Genomic DNA, 25,906 nt, shown 5'->3' with positions numbered 1-25,906 from the left:
AATTGAACCCATGGGCAGCTTCCCCTTGCACTGAAATGCAACCACTTTGCACACAATGCAAAGCCTTACAAGGTAAAGCAGAATATATAACCACATATAACATGAATGAATATATAAAAGAAAGATAAAATAAATACAACAGGCAACGAGATGATGTCCGACAATTAATGACCAAATGGGAGTAATTAATGGTCCAAAGCAAACCTAAGGGTTATTAACTCAATCTGATCATTGATCCCTAAGAAATGTCCTTCAGCAAGATAGCTATTGCTTTTCTAAACTATATATGTGGGAGGGGGAAATTAGCTGTGCTATCTGTTGTGGACATTATTATATGTTTACTGTACATGACATGAATATAGAATTAAGAAATGTCAAAATAATTAGATGGCTCGAATGATTTCTCAATGTCCCATCATATTATAGTTAGAGCATTTTGAATATAGAATGATTGGACAGAAACTCTAGTCTTTTGCAAGTTAAGGGATCATACTATTTCAACTGAAATTCCCACGATGACTAAGTATTTGTGGTTTCAGATATTTCACCTAAGAATTCAAAATTAGAACGTATATTCAAACTTCATATTCCTGCTAATTCTGAATGTTAAAGTCTGTGTAGTATGCCTGTTGTAGTGTTTCAATAACTAATAATAGATTTTTTTCATATAAATAATCTGGAGAGTATGTGAGATTAATTTTTAAATACAGATTTTGTAAAGATCACAGAACACCTTTCCGACCAAGCCATGAACCCAAACAAACTCTACAAAGAAATCTATCTATACACAGGCACACATAAGTACATGTAAAAATCATAAAAGTACTCACATTTTCGCCTCTTAGTCTCCATCTCGTCATATAGATGAATTCCATAGTATGATCCTTCCCCATGATTTCACCATTGCATAGTACATCCAGCTTTAAAAAAATGACAGAGTCCAACAGATATGAAATTGTTACTTTTAAATGAAATCATAAGTGAATCTCTTAGCTATTTAATAATCCCACCAAAGACTCTTAGTGCATGGACCATATATTGACTTAAATAAATGTCAATGCAGATGAATGCCCCCTAAAATATTGATTTTATTAATCCTATACAGTCACCTGAGTAAAGAGAAAAGCTTTACAGTGTGCCTTGGAAGATGCTCTGAACATTGCAATACTCTTCTAGTCCTAAGGATACACATGACTATCACGCTTTCCTGCTTATTAAAAAATTAAGAATAACCCAAAAATGCTTATACTATTCTTTATTACTTGAGGACTTAGGGCAGGAGAAGAAAGCAATGTGATAAAGTGAGAGAGAATGTGAGAAGCATTTCTACCAAAATGGCATTGTGGGGTCTCCTGTTTATTGTCTCTTAGGTCTTATCTCCACTGAGACTTTTTAGAAATTTTCCTATTGCTGTTTAGCAGAGGAGCTGCTCCATTGGCCAGATTAATATTACTTCCCCACCTCACACGGGTATTGTTAGGGAAAATATATTAAAGATCATGTGGTGTTCAGATATTATGGTAATGGAGGCCATATAAGTACTTAGACATAGGTTAGTCTATCAGAGCTGGGCTGCTTTTCACATTACACAGTAACAATGAAGGATCACTAATGAAACTGAAGAACGTTTTGGTCAGGTGGTGTCTAGTCACCACTCCTTCTTTCCCAGCAGTTATAGCTATAGGGTTACTTTTGTTATTAACCATATAAAAGGAGGCAAGAAGAGAAAACATATACCTGTATATCAAAAAACTGAAAAGATAACTAATACATAAGGATATGATTCTGTTATGGATACTGTGACTTTCTAGGACCTCTATGACTACTTCTGGGGCAGAGCTGGAGCAGCTGTTAGCCCTGGGCTACCGAAGCAGCTGGCCAGGGTTGGGTCAGCCCCTGTCGCAGGAGCAGCGTCGGGGCTGGAGCAGTGACCCCCAGAACAGCTGACTAGCGGCTAGCCCCAGGGCCACCGGAGCAGCTGGCTGGGGTTGGGTCAGTCCCTGCTGCAAGAGCAGTGGAAGGGCTGGAGCTGCAAGCCCCCGGCAGCACTCTATTTGTCCCTCCCTCCCCAGGGAATTTTTAGTAAAAGACAGGAACAGGTTGCAGGCAACAAACAAAAATTCACAGAAGCCCGCAACCTGTCCCTGACTTTTACTAAAAATACCTGTGACAGAATCTTAACCTTACTGATAAAACAAAATGATGGTCACTCCAAAGCTGAGCAACAAGCAATATTTATATGAAGGTGCCCGGATAGCAAGTGCAGTTGGTGCTCCATTGGCTAAGTGCCCTTCAGTGGGTCTGGCTCATTTCCGGGTTTAGGAAACCTTGTACCAGAGACTGAATACTGCCTTGTACTCACTGATTGAGTTATTTTAAAAAGACTTTGTTTAGCTGAAGCTTAAATTTAATATTTTGCAGTGGGTGGGGGAACTTACCTCATAAGAACTTGGAAGCTTTAATTTTAAACTGAGAAACTTTTTGATGGTTCCTACAGTTACTCGTGTAGAACAGCGGATGAATTTCTTCATTAAACCCTAAAGGAACATATCAGAGAAGGGGTGTTAGATATTTTGAAACAAAGCACCCTCACTTTAATAGCATGTATGCAACTTTTGGCACAAGAATATTTATTAGAGTGGGCATGTTTACTGTTAACTAATTTTACTGTATTGTCTATTTATTTAGTTTTATTATTAATTTATGAAGGATGTATATACATTTCTGGAAGGCATAATTTTTTATTAATCCAAGGTAGGCTGGTGAAATTTACACTGCCACAATTTTCTTGTTCAGTATAGACCCGGTGTTTGGCTGGGTTAGAGCACCCTCAATCTGCTACTGCTTTGCACTGGCTAGTTTGATAGTACCATAGATATTTGGAACAGCTAGCCCATCCTGTTCAATGGGTCTGTATAAAGAATCTACTCTCACTTTAGGTCTCTTCTTGTTCCATATAAATTTAAACAACATCCTTTGTATTCCTGCAAGGGTTTTATCTGGGATAATCACAGAAAGATTTTGAAACAAGAAAGTATCAGGAGGTAGCCATGTTAGTCTGTATCCACAAAAACAACGAGGAGTCTGGTGGCACCTTAAAGATTAACAGATTTATTTGGCCATAAGCTTTTGTGGGTAAAATACCCACTTCTTCAGATGCAACCAGATGCATCTGAAGAAGTGGGTTTTTTACTAACGAAAGCTTATGCCCAAATAAATCTGTTAGTCTTTAAGTTGCCACCGGACTCCTTGTTGTTTTTGAAACAAGAAAGATATTCTTGGCAAAACGGTTATTTTGACTGTGACTATTCTTCCTAACCAACTTGAATACTTCCTCCAGTCCTCCACATCTTTTTTCATTTGCTGAAATAGTTGTTTGACATTTAAATCATAGAGCTCTTCTAGGTTGTCTGAGATTTAAATTCCCAGGTACCTTAATGTTTTCTGGAGCAATGACTTTTCAGAATCTGGCAAATTTACAGCTAGCATTTCAGATTTGACATAATTTACTTCAAATCCAGACACTTTCCCAAAGTCATGGACTTCTTTAGAAATTAATTTTAGGGAAATATTTGGCTTAGTTAAAAATAATATGACATTACTTGTATTTAAAGATACTTTCTGATAAGTTCCTTCAAGTTTTATTCCTGTGATAGATTCATTGTTCCTTTGTGCAAAAGGCTCCATGCCAGTGAAAAAGTAAAGGAGACAATGGACATCCTTGCCTAGTCCCTCTGTGTAATTCAAACAGTGGTAATTTAACCCCAGTAACGTGCACAGCTGCTTCTGGACTGGTGTAAAAAGCAATTATCCATTTAAGGAACTGGGACTCAGTATCCATAAGGGGCAGGATTTGAAATAGAAAGTTCCACTCTGTTCTATCAAAGGCTTTCTCTACAAGAAGTGATAACAAAAGAAACAGATCTTTACTTGATTCAGCATTATGGATGATTCCAAGTACTCTCTGAATATTGTCTGACATTTGTCTCTCCTTAATTAATCAAGTTTGATTTGGATTTATATAAGCTGAGAGCATAGAGTTTTGCAATCGACTTGCTGGTATTTTTGCTAAAATATATCATGATTCAACAGTGCATAAAGTAAGATCTTTTCCAACTTGAGGGAGAACAACAGTAGCTTCTTTCATAGGTTGTGGAAGTTCCTCCTTTAACAGAAATGGGCAAAAGGTACCCCTCAAGGGACCCACTAATACCTCCTTAAATACCTTGTAAAATTCAGCTGGAACACCATCAGGTCCTGGAGTTTTATCACTGTTCATGCTTGCTTTTGCCTCTAAGATTACTTCCTCTGTTATTTCTTTAACTAAAGTTGCTTAATCAATTTTATCTTTGGCAAGCCTGCTATTTACAGATATTTCTGAATAGATTCAGAGCTTGGATTATCCGACATACTGAGGTGTTTATAATAAGTAGCAAAAATAGCACATATTTCATTAGGGTGTGTAATTTATCCTTTGCGGATTGTTTTTACTTCCTGGAATAACATGTTGCTGTTGAATCCCTTTAAGCTTTTGAACCAAAAGATTATACTTTTTATTTCCTTTTTCATAAAACATCTTCTTCAGATACTTACAGGCTTTTTCAGTGGCATCTCTCATCAACATATTCAATTTCCCCTTATATTAGTTAATTGTTGATATTCTTCTTTTGAACCTCTTTTTATGACTGTCTTGTAATCTTTTTATCTCCTATACTAGTTCTATTTTTTTCGAGTGCTTTCTTTCTTCAATTGAGAGTTCTGCTTATCCAAATGGCCCCCAAATACAGCTTTACCTGTCTCCCAGATAAGACCTCTTTTTATATTGTCCAGATCATTAATCTGAAAGTATTGAACAATATCCTCTTTAACGGCTGCAACCCGATCTTTGTCTTGGAGAAACAAGCAGTTCATTTGCCCCAAAAAAGTGATCTTTAGGACCTATCCCACCTATCAAATACTACTTTCAGTGGTGCACGATCTGGCCCTGTAATGGTGCCAATTTGTGCCGGTCCTGTCTGTTTCATTAAGGATTTAGACAGAAACAATAAATCTAGCCTACTGTGGGTGTGAATAAAATGTATAGTCTCTTTCCCACGGGTGCAGTTCTCTCCTACAATCCAAGATTGAGTTATTAGCACAGAGAAGTTAATGCTACATCTAACACTTCCCCTTTGCCTCCCCACTCCTGCTTTTCCCCTAGTTTAAATCCAAAACCAAAATACCACCATACCATATAAATCACTCCCCAAACAAGTGTTTTGCTGAACTCTAAACCTCAGTACTCTCCCCATGAAAACTTGGGCTGCTTCTCTTGTAATTCAAAGATTGTACATTCTCCACCTATGGGATCTTGACCCTCACCCTCAGGGATTGATTATCATCTGCTCACTTAAGTTACATTTGATCCTAAGGCAGGGCCGGCTCTGGCTTTTTTGCTGCCCCAGGCAAAATAGCCGCCGCCCCTCCCCCCCGGGGGGGGGGGGGGGAGGGAGGGCAGCCGGAGACCCGGGGGGAGGGCGGCGCCGCTCTCCCCCGGCGGCCAGAGCTGGGGGGAGGGCGCCAGGGGGGAGGGTGGCCAGATCGCCGGGGGGAGGGCGGCGAGCCCGGCCGTGGCTCCGCTCTCCCCGGGGGCCGGAGCGCCGCGCCGCCTTCCTCCAGGTGCCGCCCCAAGCACAAGCTTGGTGGGCTGGTGCCTGGAGCCGGCCCTGGCCTAAGGGCTCCTCCCCATTACCTCTCTATCTCCTCCATCCCTAGGATACCCCTACCCATTCCCTATTGTCCTTTATTTTCTAAAATGCAGCTATCACAAAATTATGCTCATCCCACTTAAAACAAATACCATACTATTTCCCTTCTAACATTAACATAGTTACTTCACAATTGTTCATTCTTGATGACTTCAGGAAGTCCCTTCTGTATAATCTTTAGCTGATTCCTTAGATACCTGAGTACTCCTGTTCAGGTTCACTTCTGCCACTGACAGTACATTATCGAGAGGATTTGTCTTTTCTTTTCCTAGCCTCCTTTTCTGGGGTTTCACCATCTGCCAAGATTTTTCCGGCATTTTATCCTTGGTTTCTACCTCTGGAGTAGGTGTTCTGATTTTTTTTTCTTGGAGACTCCATCTTCTGAAACCCTTTGCTCTGTTTTATGGGAGGAATTAGTAGGTTCAGGAAGTCGATGGAGGCAGTTTACTTTGATAACCCCTTACGTCTCAGGCTTCAGGAAGCCATTTTTGTCCAGCCCTCTGCTGGTCCTCTATTGCATTGCTTTTAACTTTCTTTTAAGGGAATCAACAACATTGACAAAGCAAGTTCTTCCAACATATCAGTATTTCGTATATTTTTTTAAAAAAATACAGAAATGAAGAAAATATAAAAGGAACATGGGCTAACAGGAAAGGGACACAGCCACATGATAGCTGAACAGATGGAACACTTCTTGAAACACTAAAACCTCTCTCAAATAATCCAGTGAAAACTCTAAGGCCCCAATGTTGAGATGTGATCTGTTATTGCAGACCCTAGCGCCTATGTCGTTAACACTTTTTATCCAACCTGCAAAACACAGAGACCTATCTTGGGAGAAAGAGACATTTCTTGCAACATGTGACATATCGAATTGAGGGAGGGACACAGACACATACACAGTTCTGCTGATCCTGGGTCAGGACAAAGACTTTTCTATTGAGTAAAGAGTTTCAAATATTGAGCATGATTGTTTAAAATACACACCTACTCAGTAAAGCATTCTGTAGTACTTGACTAGGTGAGTACTTTGTATGTATCCTTTTATGATTTTCTCTGTGCAGCAGTTTGACAATTTGACAGTAAAATCGGCAAGGATTCCTAAATAGCTTGCTCCCCTTAGGAAGGGCTCAGACATGAGAGAAAGAAAATACCCCTAAGTGCTGGAAGACTGGCAAGCCTCATCATCTCCATTTTTCAAATAGGGAAAGTGACTTGCCCAAGGTCACAGAACAAGTTAGTGTCAACACCATGTTTATAGCTCGGGAGATCTGACTCTCAGTTCCTCAGTATTCGAGCAATCCTTGGGTTAAAAATACTAAATACTTTTTTTTAATGAAAGTGATGGGAAGATATTTCAGCCTGTTCCTGTAAGTGGACAAACCACAGCAGAAGAAGATGTAATGTACTGTAATACTATGGTGTACATTTCTATTTGGTATTCCAATTCTCATCCTGCTTTACCACGATGTGCTAGTTCTATAGATTATTGAAATGGTTAATCACAATGAGTAATTTTATAGGCAGCTAATTGTGAAAATTGCAAGATTCTTTATAATGCTCCAACCAAGAGAGGATTTTGTTATGGTGACAATGGAGATGGTTATAGGTCATGAACACTGCAAAACTCTCCCACAGCAGTTTATCTTAAATTGTCAGGAAATAATAAGCAGCACAGATTCTTTCCAACAACTCACTTTTACTATGTTATCCCCTGACTGCCCATTGTTCCGTAAACAATCAAGGCAAATAGCAATCTGTGGGTCACTCCTATGATAATCTTTATCATCTTGATTTTCATCATCCTCTTCATCTACTTTCGGCTTGTCAGCTTTTGGACTTTCATCTGTAAAATATAAAAATCAGATTATTCAGGTACCGTACAATTAAAATGAATGGTTTGCAATGCCTGGGAATGAATTAGTACACTCATGCGTACAAACAGAGATATAGATATGAAATCAAAGATGTATTTAAAGCTAAATTCTCCAAAATGCATTAAAATGCTTTGGTTCACTTATTTTAAATCTGGCATGGTTTTCAAAATATGTTCTTTAAAAATATGCTATTGGACTGAATTTCATTCAATGCATTCTTTAAAAACTGCTCAATTTACAATCCCTGAAAATTGAAGTTTACTACCGAAATTGCAATTTTACATGCACACAAAGGATTTCTACTTTACAGATAGTGGTTAGGCAGGTGGTCAGTAGTGATTATGGTAGTCTATTTTTGAGTGTTTACTTCCTGTAATTAATAAAGCTCACATCTCAGAATAAGTCAATCCCATTTAACTATGCAAAACTAACATGCATTAGCTATCCTGCAGTAAAATCCTAGAGGCGACAAAGCACTATATTTTTACCATGAAATATACTAGGCAAGATCAACCACATGTGGGGGTACAGTATTGACTTTGCAGTAAAATCTACGGGTGCCCTGTCTCCACTAGGATTTTACAGCTAATGTGTTAAATATCCTGCTGTAAAACCCCCCATTTTTTTTTTTGCAGTGAAGACATAGCCTCCGTAACTATGTGTGCTTATCACGGTTACCTTTTATCCTCCTTCACCCATTCCCTCCATTTATTTGTTACACCCACTTGTTGCATCTTAATTTACACTGTAAACTTTTCAGGGCATGGAGTATCTCCTATCATGTACGTTACAGTGTCTAGCACAACAGAGCCCAGTATCTGCGGAAGCGTCCTAAAAGGGGGGGGAGTGGCAACAAGTGCTGTCCTCTGTCGCCGCCCCCGAGGCACTGCCCCTTCTCCTCAAGCCCTGCCCTCATGCTGCCCCCTCCCCCCAAGGCCCCGTCCCTACTCACTTCTCCGTCCCTCACTCGCCCTTACGGCTGGTAAAAAGTGCATAGCTCTCCCACTTTTAAAAGTGAGGGGGCCACGGACCTCTGACCTCCTCCCCCTCCCACCCTGTTCTGGTACCGCTGATAGAGCCCCAATCCTAACAGGGACCTCTGGGTGTTTTTGTAATACAAATAACACTAAGCATACAGCAAATTAAAATGGTGTGTTTCTAACTGACTTAGCTTTTAACCAGTTTGGAAGACAACATACAACACACCTAATAGTGGCAATCTCAGAGTCTCTCTATTTTATTTAGGAAGTTACTAGCAAAGGCTGTTCACTGCAGGCACAAAACACTAATTCAAGATATCAAGACTAATAAAGTGCTGACATGAGTTACAGAAAAATGAGTAGCTGATAAAAATTGAGAAATATGAATAGAAGTAGGACAAAAGAACAGTTTAAATAAGCTGATCTATCAACTCCGATTCACATGCATGCAAAAACTGGTTTATGAGATAAACAAGTGACTTGAATGGATTACTTTTTGCCTATTCTGATACTCTGTTAAATCAGGTTCTATTATGTTTTTGCATTTCCACCTCAAACATGAATGTAAACAGTTTAAATGTGAAACCGGAGTCAAAATGGTATGGAAAACCATTTCTCATGCCTAAAGTAATTAATAAATGCACACATTTTCAGACATAGTAACTTATTCACCTTGTCCACTTTTGTTACTCCAAATTTTTGGAAAGAAAAGTATCAAGCCAGAAACAAGATGACTCGATGTCTGAAAGACATCCCTAAATCACTGGCACGTTTTCTAGTTGAACAAACCACATTTTTATTTGTCCCTGCCGCTGCTTTTTACAATCTATCAACAGGATACACTGTATCAAACTACCAAGGAAAGTTCTGTGAAATTCCAGGAATTAAACCCCTTTCCTCACACAGGCAAAGTACATTCGATAAGCATTTGTCTGTGGAGAATTATCTGTGCTTCATGGCTTCTGGAGCAAATACAAAACCTTGAATAACTTTAATTTTCAGCAGTTACTAATGCTGAATAATAGAGGAAGCTTCAATTAAGGATCTGGGTTTCCTGTTAAGGCTTTTCCAATATCAGACACTAGGGAATTAGCTAACTTCCAATCAGATAAGGAATCCAGGAACATGTGCAAGAGAAATATCTTTCAGGACACCCTGATAGGAATTCAAACTCCCCTCCCAGACTTTAAGAGCTCAATGCTATTTCCCAGAAAAGTCCTTGCAGCTATTTCAACTATGATCTTGTCTAGGCAACTGTCCAGGCATCTGGTACAAGCAACCTATTAAAGCATGACTTGATGCAATTGAAAAAAATATATCTTTTTTAGACTTGTAATAGTCTTCGAATACTTAGAATCAGTATCCAAGACATTTCTTCAATTCAAAAGAACCAAACCACACATGGCATAAAAATCCTTCACACATTACAGTATTAAGCTGCTGCCGGTACCACAAAGCAACACTAGTGAAATTATTCAGTAAGAAATCCATACACTTAATTTCTTTTCAGAGCAGATTTCTAAGCACTTTCTGGGTGTATAACTTATTCCAAATGCTTCTGTTATGTAAACATGTCTATCCAACCTGTTATCTGGACTCAGAAGTGTCTTGCAGATCCAGACTCCCTCAGCCCAAGGTCACCTTTGCACTGACGGAAAGACCCTGTATCTGTGGCTCTATGGAAGCATATTTTGGTAGTTTGAGACTTGCGGTGAACAGACCTCACTACTGATATTAATAAAATTATTATAACATATTCTTAAAACATTAGGTCATAACAAACTTGCTTGTGCCTTTACTGAATATTAACATATAGTTACAAGCAGATTATAGCCAGGGTGCTTGGTGAGTATGACAAACCTGTTTTTAGTTATTTATGTTGGGAGGTTTTCAAGCTAATCAAAGGAATTCCAGGAGGCTTCTGCTTCCTGTCACCTCAGGGACAAGTCTGCAAGTATCAAGGGAGATAACTTATGACTCCTAAGAGTGTTTACAAAAATTTGGAAATGCTGCATTTTTAACTTTATCTTGCTTTAACTTTCTATGCCAATTCCTTTTATGCTATGTTTTGGAAAATGGATGTAAACTTGGTTGTTGTGATTGATACTTTGTATAGAATATTGAACTGGAGTTTTAATTGTAAAAATTGCAACTGTTAAACACAATTTGGTCAAAGGACTTCAAAAAGAAGTAACACTGAAGATCCTTATCAAAGACAAAACCCAGGAGTATAGCGGGCCTCTGCGAGCTCCTCTTTCCAAGAAAAAAACCCTGTAGTAAACCCAAACAAAAGAATACTAGAAATATCCTTATTGAAATGGGTTTCTTTCACAATCACTCTAAAATCTTCATTCTGGAAATTTTAGGAAAAATGCCTTATGGAAAACCTTTATTTATTTCTTAAATGTTGAAACGGCATATCTGCAAGTATTCTAAGTGAATGAAAAACATTTAATATGGTTTCCTAATATCATTGCTATGGTAAAATGCTATATGTACCAACCTGAAATTTAATAACTTTGCTAAACTGATTTCTAATCTAAGAAGCCTTTTAAGTATGGAATACTTATATTGATGGGAGATAGATTAATTATTTAATATGTAAGCAACCCCCTCCCTCCCCCAACTCAGGAAGACAAGAAGAATTCTCTCTCCAAAAATTATGATGAATCAATAAATTCTGTAATGACTATTTAAGCTAGAGACCCTCTTTAAAAATTATTTAATTTTAAAAAAGACTATAAAATTAAAAATGTTTATATAAAGAATGTTTGGACTTTTTACAAACAGAATTTCATTTCCTGCTGAACCCTAATGAAACTGAAGAAATCTCTGAGGCCAGGTCTACACTACAGACTTAGTTTTGTATAACTACATTACTCGGGTGTGGATTGTTCACACCAGTAGTTATACTGACCTAACCCCGGTATAGAAAGCGCTATGCCGGTGGGAGAGGTTCCCCCGTCAACACAGCTACTGCCTCTCACGGAGGTGGATTAACTATACCAATGGGAGAAACTCTCGCATAGGCATAGGAGTGTCTTCACTTAAGCATTACTGTAGTTCAGCTGTGCCATTGCCGCATTTTAAGTGTAGATCTGCTCTCAGGAAATGGACTGAATAATAATAATAATAAAAAAAAAAGAGATAAAACTCTAACTTTAAAAGATTATCTGGGGATAAGAGAACAAAGGCAATTAGAAGCGTGCAGCAAATTCATTAAGCAGACTGCATGCTCAGGAGCTGAAGGTGTGACCAAAACCAGGCAGAGCCCATGAAAGGATAACTGCAGCCAACTTTGAATCTAAACAAGCCTGAAACAGGTGTATTTTCCTATAATTTCATTAAAATAGAAAGACGAGTATAAAATTCTTAAGTGATCACCCTTCACTCACACTCTCTGCTACCCTGCTCAAGCACTCCTCCACTCATCCTGCCGATCTCTACAAGCAAGCTGCCACAGACACCTAAGAAGAAAAAGAAGGTATCAACTTTGGAAGATTTCCAAAGATCTCCTCTGGAGATTTCCATTACTTGCATCTGAAGAAGTGAGGTTCTTACCCACGAAAGCTTATGCTCCCAGTACTTCTGTTAGTCTCAAAGGTGCCACAGGACCCTCTGTTGCTTTTTACAGATTCAGACTAACACGGCTACCCCTCTGATACAAGGTATCAACTGTGACAGTCAGGGTGCAGACACCTCCAGGAAGAACAGGGTGTGTCTGAACCCCAGAGAATAAACTAATGAATCAACTAATTTATTGTGTATAAATATACGCCAAGTAAGGTCTTTTATGAAAGCTTGTAATGTTCTGACCTTGATGGTCATAAGGAGATGTGTATTGTGACAAAGTTCCTCTTCTATCTTGGTGGGTCCTGCGCTTATTGGCGGATTTTCTTGCCTCAGAGTTTCACCATGTGGATTGGGGAACAGCCCAGACACCTTCCCCTCTGGAAGAACCCACAGTCCAAGTCAATTGGGAGGTTTGGGGGGAACCCGGGCCCGCCCTCTACTCTGGGTTCCAGGCCAGGGCCCTGTGGACTGCAGCTGCCTATAGTGCCTCCTGTAACAGCTGTATGACAGGTACAACTCCCTGGGCTACTTCCCCATGGCCTCCTCCAAACACCTTCCTTATTCTCACCACAGGACCTTCCTCCTGGTGTCTGATAACGCTTGTGCTCCTCTGTCCTTCAGCAGCACACCCTCTCAGCTCCTTGCGCCTCTTGCTCCCAGCTCCTCACACTCGCACCACAAACTGAAGTGAGCTCCTTTTAAAACCCAGGTGCCCTGATTAGCCTGATTTAATTGATTCTAGCAGCTTCTTCTTAATTGGCTCCAGGTGTCCTAATTAGCCTGCCTGCCTTAACTGGTTCTAGCAGGTTCCTGATTACTCTAGTGCAGCCCCTGCTCTGGTCACTCAGGGAACAGAAAACTACTCATCCAGTGACCAGTATATTTGCCCTCTACCAGACTCCTGTACCCCATTGGCCTGGGTCTGTCACAGTATGCAGGTTATGGTTATGAATCAATTCATGTATATTTGTGTGTGTGTATATATATATATATATATATATATATATATATATATATATATATATATATATAGAAAATTGTAATAACTGTGGTGCAACTACAGCATCACCTCAGAACAGAGGATGAAATAATCAGGCAGAGAAGGGCACCTTCCAGGTTAGTTGTTTACATGAAAACAACTTCAAATACCCATCCATCGTCCAGCCAGGAAGATACAATGGTGGATCATTAAAGTTAATGGAAAGACATTTAAACTGAAAAGAAAACTAAGGAAGGAGGGAGTTTCCCCTGCTCTGTGTAACCATGAATTACCAGAGCTTGATAGAAAGAAAAACAAAACAAAATGGCACACCCTGTTAAAAAGAGAGGAAGGTTTGAAGTGAAGGTTATCCAAAAATTCAGGGCCAGCATCTAAGCGGGGTGCTATCTGGGAAACATGGGATCCCCTATAAAACAGAGGGTATACGCTGGGCAACTGTTCAGAAGCAATAGATAACTTGTATTAGAAAAGGGAATGTAACTAATATAGAAGTGTAAAGACAGATTGCATCTTTATGTATATTTTCTGTGTAACGTGTGTTTGCTTTTCCTCCCTATTTCATCTTTGAATCTACGATTTTTCTATTAAACAAAAACTTTGGTTTATTTTTACTGCAAGCAAGAATTTGTTGTGCAAACTGTGTGGAGTGTGTATGCTAAAGTGAACTCATGACTGGGGGCAGGTTTCACTCCTTCAGGGGTGACAAATCAGAGGAGAAAAGTCCAAGTGTCTGGTAGTTAAAAACTCGGGCAGACTGATTTGGGGGAGATTCAAGACTAAAAGGGCTAGTGGGATTAGCCCTGCAAGGAGTAACTAGGTAGGTGGAAGCCAGGGTTGAGACATTTATGCTTGTAGGCTGGCTACTGGTGTCAAAACTCTTGAGCTCTTATAGCATAGCAGTAAGGCACCCAAAATTACAAGACAGGTGGTGACAGAACCCTTACTGATCCGTGTGATCCCCAAAATGTCACAGTAACCACACAGGAGCAGCAATGGCAGGCAACCTTCCAGCCTAGATGACAACCAAGACTTCATCACGGTGAGATGGAAGTAGCTAGCCTACATAACCCCTTTATATTCTACACTTTGATTTACAAAGCAAAGAAATCCTTAGATTAACAACTGAACTGTATTAACAGGTTTCAGAGTAGCAGCCGTGTTAGTCTGTATCCGCAAAAATAAGAACAGGAGTACTTGTGGCACCTTAGAGACTAACAAATTTATTAGAGAATAAGCTTTCGTGGACTACAGCCCACTTCTTCGGATGCATATAGAATGGAACATATATTGAGGAGATATATATACACACATACAGAGAGCATAAACAGGTGGGAGTTGTCTTACCAACTCTGAGAGGCCAACTGTCTGTACTGGGCTATCTTGATTATCACTTCAAAAGTTTTTTTTCTCTTAATTAATTGGCCTCTAAGAGTTGGTAAGACATTTTATATGCATCCGAAGAAGTGGGCTGTAGTCCACGAAAGCTTATGCTCTAATAAATTTGTTAGTCTCTAAGGTGCCACAAGTACTCCTGTTCTTCTTTGAACTGTATTAGATTAACAACTGAACTATATGAGGAAGATCTAGAAGGATGAACTGATTAAAAATATATCAATCGTACAATCCTTATAACTGTATAAATTTACAGTAACTGGTAATCTACAGTATATTTCCTTGACTCTGTATTTCCTTGACTCTGCTATATTCCTTTATCTTGTAAATGTGACTCCCCTCATTTACTCATCATAATGATCCATTAAAAAGCACTATTCACAGTTCTGTTTATCTTTAATAACAATTAATAAATAAAAATATTTTCCTTAAGTTTATGTAATATGTACTTCTAATTATATTGGCTCCAGGTGTCCTAATTAGCCTGCCTGCCTTAACTGGTTCTAGCAGGTTCCTGATTACTCTAGTGCAGCCCCTGCTCTGGTCACTCAGGGAACAGAAAACTACTCATCCAGTGACCAGTATATTTGCCCTCTACCAGACTCTTGTACCCCATTGGTCTGGGTCTGTCACAGTATGCAGGTTATGGTTATGAATCAACTCATGTACATTTGTATATATATATATGTAGAAAATAGTAATAACTGCGGTGCAACTACAGCATCAGCTCAGATTTGTAGTGGACTAGTAAAATTTTGTCTAAACTGTTCTGTAGGCTAACATTAAAATAATTGTATTAATAGGAAGAGAAAAAATTAAAGTTGACCTTGTAATCTTTGCCAAATGTAAATGTACAAAACTAGTGAGGTAAGAAATGTTATTTTTTCAAACTGAAAAGAGGATATTATAAACAACAGAAAGTATATAAAAAATTATAAAAAGAGTACTTGATAATGTCTCTTTGAAACAGATGATCCTCATACATAAATCTCTCTTTGGATTGACAGAGTGTCTTTAAATGGTTTACAAAAAGTCAAACATGCTATGGCATCCAAATCATGAAGCCAGTTTAGAGAATACAAAACCCCTGGATTTTCTGCATTACTTATCAGCTCAATAAAGGACTCTCAAAGATTTTTAAGACTACTATGAAAGATAGCCATTCTGGAATCTATAAAATGCAGTTGTTTAGCACTTGTGGAAAAACATTTCTGTTACTTGTCAAACCTAATTCTTGACAAGCTCCCACTTAACAGCTGGCCAAATTTGATAACAGAAATTAATCTGTATATAAAAACTCACATAGTTCTATGTTTTACCGCTGGTTGATTATAACTAGGATCAAAGTAGAAAACATCAAGTATAAAAGATATTAAGAATTCAAAGCAGAAAGTAGTATGAATCTCAAACATGGGAATATTATTGGGAAATGCAACTAAAAATAAGGATGAAATTGTTAGATTTAAAATTTACAATTGCTGAATAGACAAACATCAGGATACTGTAGCCCTGATCCTGTAAACACGTACGCAAAGGTGTCATTTTATGTACCTGTGTAGTTCCAAGCACTGAATTCAATGGAACTGTACACAAACAAGTATTTGCAGTGGACTGCGGCCTATGGAGAAGCCATTATATTACTTAACAGATACATTATTAAATTTATAGCTAGAACAACAACAACAAAAAATCACCTTGTCCATTTTCTGGAGGTTTGTTTTTCTTCCAAAATTCGATCTCACGCTGAAGTTCCTCTAGTTAACATCAAACAAAAACAAAGTGATGTTTCAGATCAACAATACAGAAATATCACTAGAAATGCTGCTTCCAATAAAACAAAAAAGGTAGCAAAACTAATCAAACTTACGTTCTCGAAGTCCAGGCACCAGCTTAAATATAATTTCCTCTAATGTGTTATCCAACCTTTCAAGGAAGAAAAAAAAAATTCTTTTAAAGAAAGAAGATTCCTATGCAGGATTTTAAAAACCCCTTATAAGTCATTAAAAACAAATTTAAAAAAGCCTCCTAAACCAGTAACTCAGTAATTATATAACAATACTCCTGGTAAGTAATACTTCATTCACAATCCAATAGATTTCAAAATGAAAAAAAAAAAAAGAAAAACATGAGAAAAATATATTCTCACACATCTCCTCTCACCCATCCCTTGCACTGATTTGTTACAGATTCAGGCATAACTTCAGGTGTCAGTATTTAAAAAAATACAGAGAAAAAGTGGGAGAAGAAAGAGGAGAAAAACAATCTCACTATATAGAACATTCATAGCATTTTTCAGTTTCTGTCACATGCAAATTATTGTGTATCATTGTGAAGTGGTTCACTTAATATTTGAAAAGGACAATTAAAAAAATGGCAAAATGTAACCAACCCTTCTCCCCACCCCATTCTAAGATGGCGGCCACTGTAGCCAACTTTAAATAATAAATTCATTGACCGTAATGTTTCTCTGGTAAATTTCTGGTTATGACTGTTTTTTTTTCCTGGACTAAAGAACATTGTTATAAACTATTATGATCATCAGCATTTTTAAGATGTCCATCACCACAGTATCAAGGTACCATCAAAAAAAGCAATGACACACCATCTCTTAAAAATAATTAAAAACAGGTAGCCATACAGAAAAATAACCACCAGGTTAATATAGAGTGCTAGCACACACAAACATTATGTTTCATAAGGTTATAGTTAGTGTCACAAACTAACAAAAGGAAGGCTACTTACAGATAAAGGTAGCAAATATATTTTTATCTCGATTTGTGTAAACTGATGAGGGTAACTATCTAGTACTGAAGCTGTTAGCTTAAAGACAGAATATGCTTCTGCTATCACTTCTACCAGCCTGGATAGGAACTCACTTTCTATGACACTGCTTTTTTATATATTAACAAAACATACAGTTTTCTATAGTAATATGACATCCAAATAATCTTCAGATTAAAAAAGAATGTATGTACTTTGGGTATGAACAATACAGACTATTGATAAAATAATTTAACAGCTCCATCTAAAATATAACTATGCATTATAGAATAGTAAAACCACAGGGTTAAATTCAACAGTGATATAAAGGGAGGTGCAGATTGGAGTAAGTGGTAGAATAGCATAATTTACATAGATATTGCATTAACTGGGTGTGGGAAATGAATGTAATTTACACACCAAAGGACAGAAGGACAAGAATGAAAACAAAAAGTAAAATAAAAAATAAAGCAAAGATGATTCCACTCTACTTTATTGTCAAGCTGTGTAAGGGGTGTAAGAAAGTGGTTGGGTGGGGCAGGCTTGCTTTTATACCCTTGTGTAGGTTTCTTTTCCTGATCACCCCACTTTCTGCATCCTCAGTCTGGACACTCATTAGGCTAAATCCTTGGTCCCTGTTCTGGCTGCTTTGCTGGGGACTCACCCCTGGACGACTCCTGCTGAGAATCCCACAGGTGACACAAAGCTAAAGTAGTTGGCTCAATGCAACTTGTTTCACTTCTTCACACAGAGGGCGTGATGGAGGTGGGACATGCTAGGAGTGGGTTTGCACACAGGGCTCTGCCAGATCCCCCAGGACGCTGATTGGTTGCTGCCAGCATAAATTAGAGGCTGCTCTAAATTATGCTGGGAATCCTTCTGGCCATCAGCCAGTGCAGGATCAAGGAAGCATAAAGGTGGCTTTGAGCCATCTCCCAGCTTTCCCCAAGCTGCAAGGAGCGTGAATTTGGCACAGCTGAGAACTGAGGCTACTGGGTGCCAAATTGATAGCAGCTGTGCTACTTTTCCATTTACACTGGTTTTGTGATCCAGTTACACCTGACAGGAGTTGCACCTATTTAATCCAGGTCTAAATTTGGTCAATAGACAGTCGTCCTAATAGGTTTTTAAGTCTTTAGTTCAGCTACAGTCTCTCATAAAAAACCCACCATATACTGTATTTATGGTTAGACACTGTGTACATGGGCATTTAGAGACTTAAAAATGCAGGGTTTTGATATTAATTCTCTCTTAATTTTCTGATCACTAAAATTATATGACCCATTTTTTCAATACAGCTGCCAAGAACAGATATAATCTTTTCCAGAAAATAACATGCATCTATGTTTTTATTGCTAAAGCTAAGAATGTTCTTTTACCTCTCTTAATCTCACCCACTCTCCTGTCCACTTAGTCTATCCTCTTCTTTCTACCTCTTCACCTCTCCTTTTGGTCTCCTCTCCCTCTCTGTTTCCTCTTCTCTCCTGTTTTCTCTTCCTTCCTCTCCTCACTGTTTCATCTCCTCTCACCAACAGTAAAGTACGCTGTTCAGAACCTGGACAACAAACAGGACTCTAAGGCATACAAATAAGGTACAATATAATAATACTAGGGAAACAAAACAATTCTAGAGTCACTCAGAGGTCACATCACAAATGCAGTGCTTGCTGTTGGATTATGTGAGATGTCTGTAGCAAACGCTACTTGCCCTCACAATAATTAATAATGTAGAAGAGAAAATGCACTCATACACACACCTCCTTTAATTTTCAGCATCAAAATTCAATGAAAAGAGCATGTTATTTTCTGGAAATTATGGTAAATCTGTGTTAAAAATACAGAAGTACTAATTAACATTTTCTAAACAAAAAACCTTTAAAATTCCCATCCCTGACCCCTTATCATGCATATTAGAGGTTATTAACTTGCAAAAAGACAATGTAGCAAACAAAGCTGTTTGAAGCTGTGTGTGTGCGCATCATCTGAAACTCCTAACTGCAGTTTGTTTATTTAGACTCATAGACTTTAAGGTCATAAGGGACCATCGTGATCATCTAGTCTGACCTCCTGCACATTAACGACCACAGAACCCCATCCACCCACTCCTGTAACAGAGCCATAACCTGTGGCTGAGTTAATGAAGTCCTCAAATCATGATTTAAAAGCACTGATACTTAGTCTTATGCTCGCAAGTGGATCTGTAAAGCATCTCCTGAGGCTCTTTGTGGCACACGATATTAAAACTCTGTGTGATTTAATTATTAACCAATCAGGATTCTTTTACTATGTTATTAACCAACTGTAGTTGATAAAATAATAATACTTGGTCAGTCATTTTGCTCTGTGTGTATGAAAATATATTTAAATAAATAATTTTTTTTAAAACATCAATTAACATTACTGTGACTCTTTTGGGTATTGCTGATCGCTAATTTGACTCGTGAAGAATGGAGGTCTGAGTATTACTGATGTAAAGACTTCAAGTTACAAAGAATCCACTATTTACTCTAGTTTAAACCAGCAAGTGACCCATGCCCCATGCTGCTGAGGAAGGCGAAGAAACCCCAGGGTCTCTGCCAATCTGACATGGAGGGAAAATTTCTTCCTGACCCCAAACATGGTGATCAGTTAGACTCCAAGCATGATGGCGAGACCCACCAGCCAGACATCTGGGAACGAATTTCATTGTAGTAACTCAGAGCCTTCCCCATCTAGTGTCCCATCTCCAGCAGTTGGAGAGATTTGCCAGTAGCAGTCACAGATGGGCCACATGCCAGTGTAGACAATCTCATCATACCATGTATTATGGTATTCACATCCTACATGCTACAATAATCTTTGTACAAAATATGCATTGTAAGGTATCATTTGAAAACTAATAACTCACTGGTCAATAATATCATGATTATTTATATATAAAGTTATAAATAGCTAAATTAGATCTGAAATGTATTTACCAGACAAGTCTGGGTAAACCAGCTTCTCAAAGACAAAGGACAAGATGACACCTCTAACCAGATATCATAAAAGTTGATGGGTAATCACCTATAAAGTGGCCACTTTTTGGCAAGGAAGAGGGGCAAGTACAAACAGATCTGTATCTTAGCAAACAATAGCCTGAAACCTCTTTCACCACAAGGCTCCAACCTAACAGCAGCAATGAATTTTATCTAGGGATAACCCTCTGGAAAATGCATTTCAAAAGAGGGACTGGACTACAAAGTGAGGGGCAAAAACACCCAAGATATCTCTCCCTATCCATCTCTCTCTCTTTCACCTAAAAAGACAAAAGGAACAGATCCTGGCCTGAGAATCTGGTCAGCGATGTTACTGGGAACATGTGGTAGGAACTTCACCTTGAACCAAGTCTGGTTTGTTAAGTTTTAGTACAAGAAAGCATTTATGCTTTATCTTTAAGCATCTGTATCTTCTTTTGTAACCCTTTTTGACTTGTACTCACTTAAAACCTCTCTCTTTGTCGTTAAAAAAAACTTCTTTTATTCTTTAATCAAAACTAATCCAGTATTGTGGTTAAACTGGGCTGTGTGATAATTCCATTTAAAGTAGCAAAAAGACGGTTACTCACCGTTGTAACTGTTGTTCTTCGAGATGTGTTGCTCATATCCATTCCATTAGGTGTGTGCGCGCCGCGTGCACGATCGTTGGAAGATTTTCTACCCTAGCAACACCGGCAGGTCGGCTGTGGAGGCCCCTAGAGTGGCGCCTTCATGGCGCTGAATATATACCCCAGCCGACCCGGCGCCCCCTCAGTTCCTTCTTGCCGGCTACTCCGACAGTGGGGACGGGGGGCGGGTTTGGAATGGATATGAGCAACACATCTCGAAGAACAACAGTTACAACGGTGAGTAACCGTCTTTTCTTCTTCGAGTACTTGCTTATATCCATTCCATTAGGTGACTCCCAAGCCCAACTTAGGTGGTGGGGTCGGAGTGAGACATTGCTGTGTGCAAAACCGCTGATCCGAAAGCAGCATCGTCTCTGGACTGCTGCACTAGTGCATAGTGAGCTGCAAATGTGTGGACTGATGACCAAACCGCCGCTCTACAAATGTCCTGGATCGGAACATGTGCCAGGAAAGCAGTCGAGGAAGCTTGGGCCCTCGTGGAGTGAGCGGTGAGGTGCGGTGCTGAGACACCTGCCAGGTCATAGCAAGTCCGGATGCAAGACGTAATCCAGGAGGATAGGCGTTGTGAGGAGACTGGTGAGCCTTTCATTCGGTCGGCCACTGCAACGAAGAGTTGCGTCGTCTTTCTAAAGTGCTTTGTGCGGTCAATATAGAAGGCCAGGGCCCTACGTACGTCCAGGGAATGCAAACGTTGATCCTGGCGAGTGGCATGTGGTTTAGGATGAAAGACCGGGAGAAATATATCCTGGTTGATATGAAAAGGAGAAACCACCTTAGGGAGAAAGGCAGGATGTGGACGAAGCTGCACTTTATCCTTGTGAAAAACTGTGTAAGGGGGCTCAGATGTAAGCGCCCTGAGTTCAGAAACACGCCTTGCTGAGGTGATGGCTACGAGGAAGGCTGTCTTCCAGGATAGGTACAGAAGTGAACAGGTGGCCAGTGGCTCGAATGGAGGACCTGTGAGCTTGGAGAGAACCAGGTTGAGGTCCCACGTCGGGACGGGCTGACGTTGTTGTGGGTACATCCGGTCTAAGCCCTTGAGGAATCTAACGACCATCGGGTTAGAGAATACCGAGGACGCGAGTTCCCCTGGGTGAAAGGCCGATATAGCGGCCAGGTGAACTCTAATTGAAGATATCGCCAACCCCTGCTGTTTTAGGGAGAGGAGATATTCCAAAATGAGGGGAATGGGTGCCTGCAACGGGGACGTGGCTCGTTGTTCGCACCAACAGGAGAACCGCTTCCACTTGGCCAGGTACGTGGTGCGTGTTGAGGGCTTCCTACTGCTCAGCAGAATCTGTTGGACAGAGAGCGAGCATTGCTGCTCTGCCTGGGTGAACCATGGAGCAGCCACGCCGTGAGGTGGAGTGATTGCAGGTCGGGGTGACGCAACCGGCCGTGGTCCTGAGAGATGAGATCCGGACATAACGGAAGCGGGATCGGAGTCTGAACCGAGAGTTCCAACAGTGTGGTGTACCAATGTTGTCTCGGCCACGCTGGAGCGATCAGAATTACCTGTGCCTGGTCTCTGCGCAATTTGAGCAGTACCTTGTGGACCAGAGGAAACGGAGGGAAGGCATAAAACAGGTGGTCTTTCCAGGGAAGGAGAAACGCATCCGAGAGGGAGCCCGGAGCTCGACCTTGTAGGGAGCAGAACACGTGGCACTTCCTGTTGTCTCGGGATGCAAACAGGTCTATCTGGGGAAACCCCCACCTCCGGAAGATGGAATGTATGATGTCCGGACGGATAGACCACTCGTGTGTCTGGAAGGACCTGCTGAGTCGGTCCGCTAGAGTGTTCTGGACTCCAGGGAGGAACGATGCCGTGAGATGGATTGAGTGGGCGATGCAGAAGTCCCACAGGCGAATGGCCTGTTGGCATAGAACTGACGAACGTGCTCCTCCTTGCTTGTTGATGTAAAACATGGCCGTGGTGTTGTCGATGAGAACTAACACACAACGGCCACGTAGTTGATTGAGAAATGCCTGGGACGCCAGGCGCACCGCCATCAGCTCCCGAACATTGATGTGCAGGGCTAACTGGGGTGCAGTCCACAGGCCCTGGGTATGGTGTCCGTTGAGATGGGCGCCCCAACCCAGAGATGAAGCGTCTGTGACCAGGTGCAGAGAGGGTTGTGGGGTGTGAAAAGGCATCCCCTCGCAGACCACATTGTGATCTAGCCACCAGGTGAGGGAGGTCAGGACCGAGTTCGGGACCGTGACCACCATGTTCAGGCTGTCCCGATGTGGACGGTATATTGATGACACCCAGGTCTGGAGTGGGCGAAGCCGAAGTCTGGCATGCCTGGTTACGTACATGCAGGAAGCCATGTGACCCAGCAGGGTAAGGCACGACCTCACCGTGGTAGTTGGGAAGGCCTGGAGCCCTTGAATGAGGCTCGTGATGGTGCCAAAGCGGTTGTCTGGCAGGATGGCTTGTGCACGTCTGGAGTCTAGAACTGCGCCGATGAAATCTATTCTTTGGGTAGGTTCTAGAGTAGATTTGTCCTTGTTGAGTAGGATGCCCAACTCGTTGAATGTGTGCACTATTCTGTGGACGTGAGCTTGAACTTGCTCTTTGGTGCGACCGCGTACCAGCCAGTCGTCTAGGTACCGGAACACCTGTATCCCTTGCCGACGAAGGTACGCTGCCACAACAGCCATACATTTCGTGAACACTCTTGGGGCCGAGGATAGGCCGAAGGGAAGGACTGCAAATTGGTAGTGCACCATGTTTACCACGAATCGCAGGAAGCGTCTGTGAGGTGGGTAAATTGAGATGTGAAAGTATGCATCTTTCATGTCGAGGGCGGCGAACCAGTCTCCAGGATCGAGGGAGGGGATAATGGCCCCCAAAGAGACCATGCGGAACTTCAACTTTACTACGAATTTGTTGAGTCCGCGCAAGTCCAAGATGGGCCGCAGGCCTCCTTTGGACTTGGGGATCAGGAAGTAACGGGAATAAAATCCCCTGCCCCTTAACTCTACTGGAACCTCCTCTATGGCCCCCATAGCAAGGAGCGTGGAAACCTCCTGTATAAGAAGTTGCTCGTGAGAAGGGTCCCTGAAGAGGGACGGGGAAGGGGGGTGGGAGGGGGGAATAGAAGAAAACTGGATAGTGTATCCCCTCTCCACTGTGCGGAGGACCCAACGGTCCGAAGTTATAAGGGACCAAGCACGGTGGAAGTGGGAGAGACGATCCCGAAAGGAGGGGGCTGGATCCTGGGGGATGACTGGGGCGCCGTCCTCGACCGCACCTTCAAAAGTTCTGCCTGGGGCCTGAAGGTGGTCTAGGTGGCCCCTGGTTCTGGCCGGGTTGGGGGCCGGCCCACCTTCCTCTACCACCTCGCCCTCGCCTCCGGGTCAAGTCCTGTCTCTGACGAGGCGGGGGGGGGGGGTAGAAGCGCTGAGGCTGCAGCCTAAATGGTCTGCGCTGAGGGCCCACAACATGCATCCCCAGGGAGCGCATGATTGTTCTCGAGTCCTTGAGGCTCTGCAGACGAGAGTCCGTCTTGTCCGAGAACAATCCATGTCCCTCAAAGGGCAGATCCTGTAGGGTTTGCTGCAGCTCCGGAGGCAAACCCGAAACCTGAAGCCAGGAGATCCTCCGCATAGCGATACCCGAAGCCAGGGTCCTCGCAGCTGAGTCTGCTATGTCCAAGGAGGCCTGCAAGGAGGTCCGAGCCACCTTCTTACCCTCCTCTACCATGGCTCCAAACTCTTCCCTGGACTCTTGGGGAATCAACTCCTTAAACTTCCCCATAGAGTTCCAGGAGTTAAAATTGTAACGGCTCAATAGCGCCTGTTGGTTCGCCGCTCTAAGTTGCAGCCCTCCGGCTGAGTAAACCTTACGGCCAAACAAATCGAGCCGCTTAGCCTCTTTTGATTTAGGCGCTGCAGCCTGCTGGCCGTGGCACTCTCGTGCGTTCACTGATGCCACCACCAGTGAACACGGTTGGGGGTGGGTATACAAGTACCCGTAGTCCTTAGACGGGACGAAGTACTTCCTTTCCACCCCTCTCGCTGTGGGTGGGATAGAGGCAGGAGTTTGCCATATCGTATCCGCATTGGTTTGTATCGTGCGGATCAGGGGTAGCGCCACCCTCGATGGGGCATCCGCTCCGAGGATGTTCACGATAGGGTCCTGTACTTCCACTATCTCCTCCGCCTGCAGGTCCATATTACGGGCCATCCTACGCAGGAGATCCTGGTGAGCCCGAAGATCTATCGGAGGGGGACCCGTACATGAAGTGCCCGCCACTGCCTCATCCGGAGAGGAGGAGGAAGACGCCTCCGGTGGTACTGGATCCAAGGGGGGGTCCTGATCCCCCTGCTCTTGGGCCGGAGCATCACCTGTACTCGGGTCTATGGTGTCAGGTGGCGTGGACACGGAAGCCTCCATGCCCCCTGGCGGAGGTCGAGAGATGGTGGATTCTGGGGCCCTTCTAACCGAGTGACCCGAGCGAGAGGTCGATGGTATTGGAGCCCCTTGCTCCTGGTGGTACGCCCACGGGGTCCAAAATGACCAGTGAGATGGTCCATGGGAGTGGTCCTCTGCCAACTCCTGCCAATGGCCCAAGTTCCGTTCCTCGGCTTGCCCTTAAGGGGGGTATGCCGATCTCGACAGGTCCTCCGAGGAGCGAGACACCGATCTTGACGGCCATGGCGGTGCCGAGAGAGATGAAACGATCCCCGTGTGCTGTGGTGCCGCACGGTACCGGTCCGGAGATGATCTATCTCTGCGCGGTGCCGGCGAACGGTGCCGGGACCGCGATCGGTGCCGATGACCTCGTCGGTGCCGGGAGCCGGATCTGGACCTCGACGAGGACCTGGAGTATGCCCGGTGCCGGGAGCGGCCTCTCGACGTCGAGCGTCGACCGTAGCGGTGCTGAGAACTACGTCTCGACGTTGATCGGTGCCGACGATCATAT

At 42.0% G+C, this 25,906-nt stretch overlaps 1 protein-coding gene across 8 annotated transcripts in view; it reads right to left on the bottom strand.

Moving 5' to 3' along the window:
* PCGF5 (polycomb group ring finger 5) overlaps nucleotides 1-25,906 on the bottom strand; it is a 103,789-nt gene that overhangs the window by 5,106 nt on the left and 72,777 nt on the right. For 6 of the 8 annotated variants that reach the window (XM_054033867.1, XM_054033870.1, XM_054033866.1 and 3 more), the window contains 6 exons: nucleotides 16,437-16,492; nucleotides 16,264-16,323; nucleotides 12,000-12,071; nucleotides 7,445-7,593; nucleotides 2,439-2,537; nucleotides 831-920 (listed from right to left, as the gene is read on the bottom strand). In XM_054033867.1, the coding sequence (XP_053889842.1) occupies nucleotides 831-920; nucleotides 2,439-2,537; nucleotides 7,445-7,593; nucleotides 12,000-12,071; nucleotides 16,264-16,323; nucleotides 16,437-16,492 (526 nt within the window). The remainder of the gene's footprint in view (nucleotides 1-830; nucleotides 921-2,438; nucleotides 2,538-7,444; nucleotides 7,594-11,999; nucleotides 12,072-16,263; nucleotides 16,324-16,436; nucleotides 16,493-25,906) is intronic. The other 2 variants (XM_054033872.1, XM_054033871.1) reach the window with 1 other exon arrangement.

Source organism: Malaclemys terrapin, chromosome 7, assembly GCF_027887155.1.
Source record: "Malaclemys terrapin pileata isolate rMalTer1 chromosome 7, rMalTer1.hap1, whole genome shotgun sequence".
NCBI lineage: Eukaryota > Metazoa > Chordata > Testudines > Emydidae > Malaclemys > Malaclemys terrapin.
The sequence above is the reverse complement of the archived record's forward strand: the minus strand, read 5'-3'. Positions and strand labels throughout refer to the sequence as shown.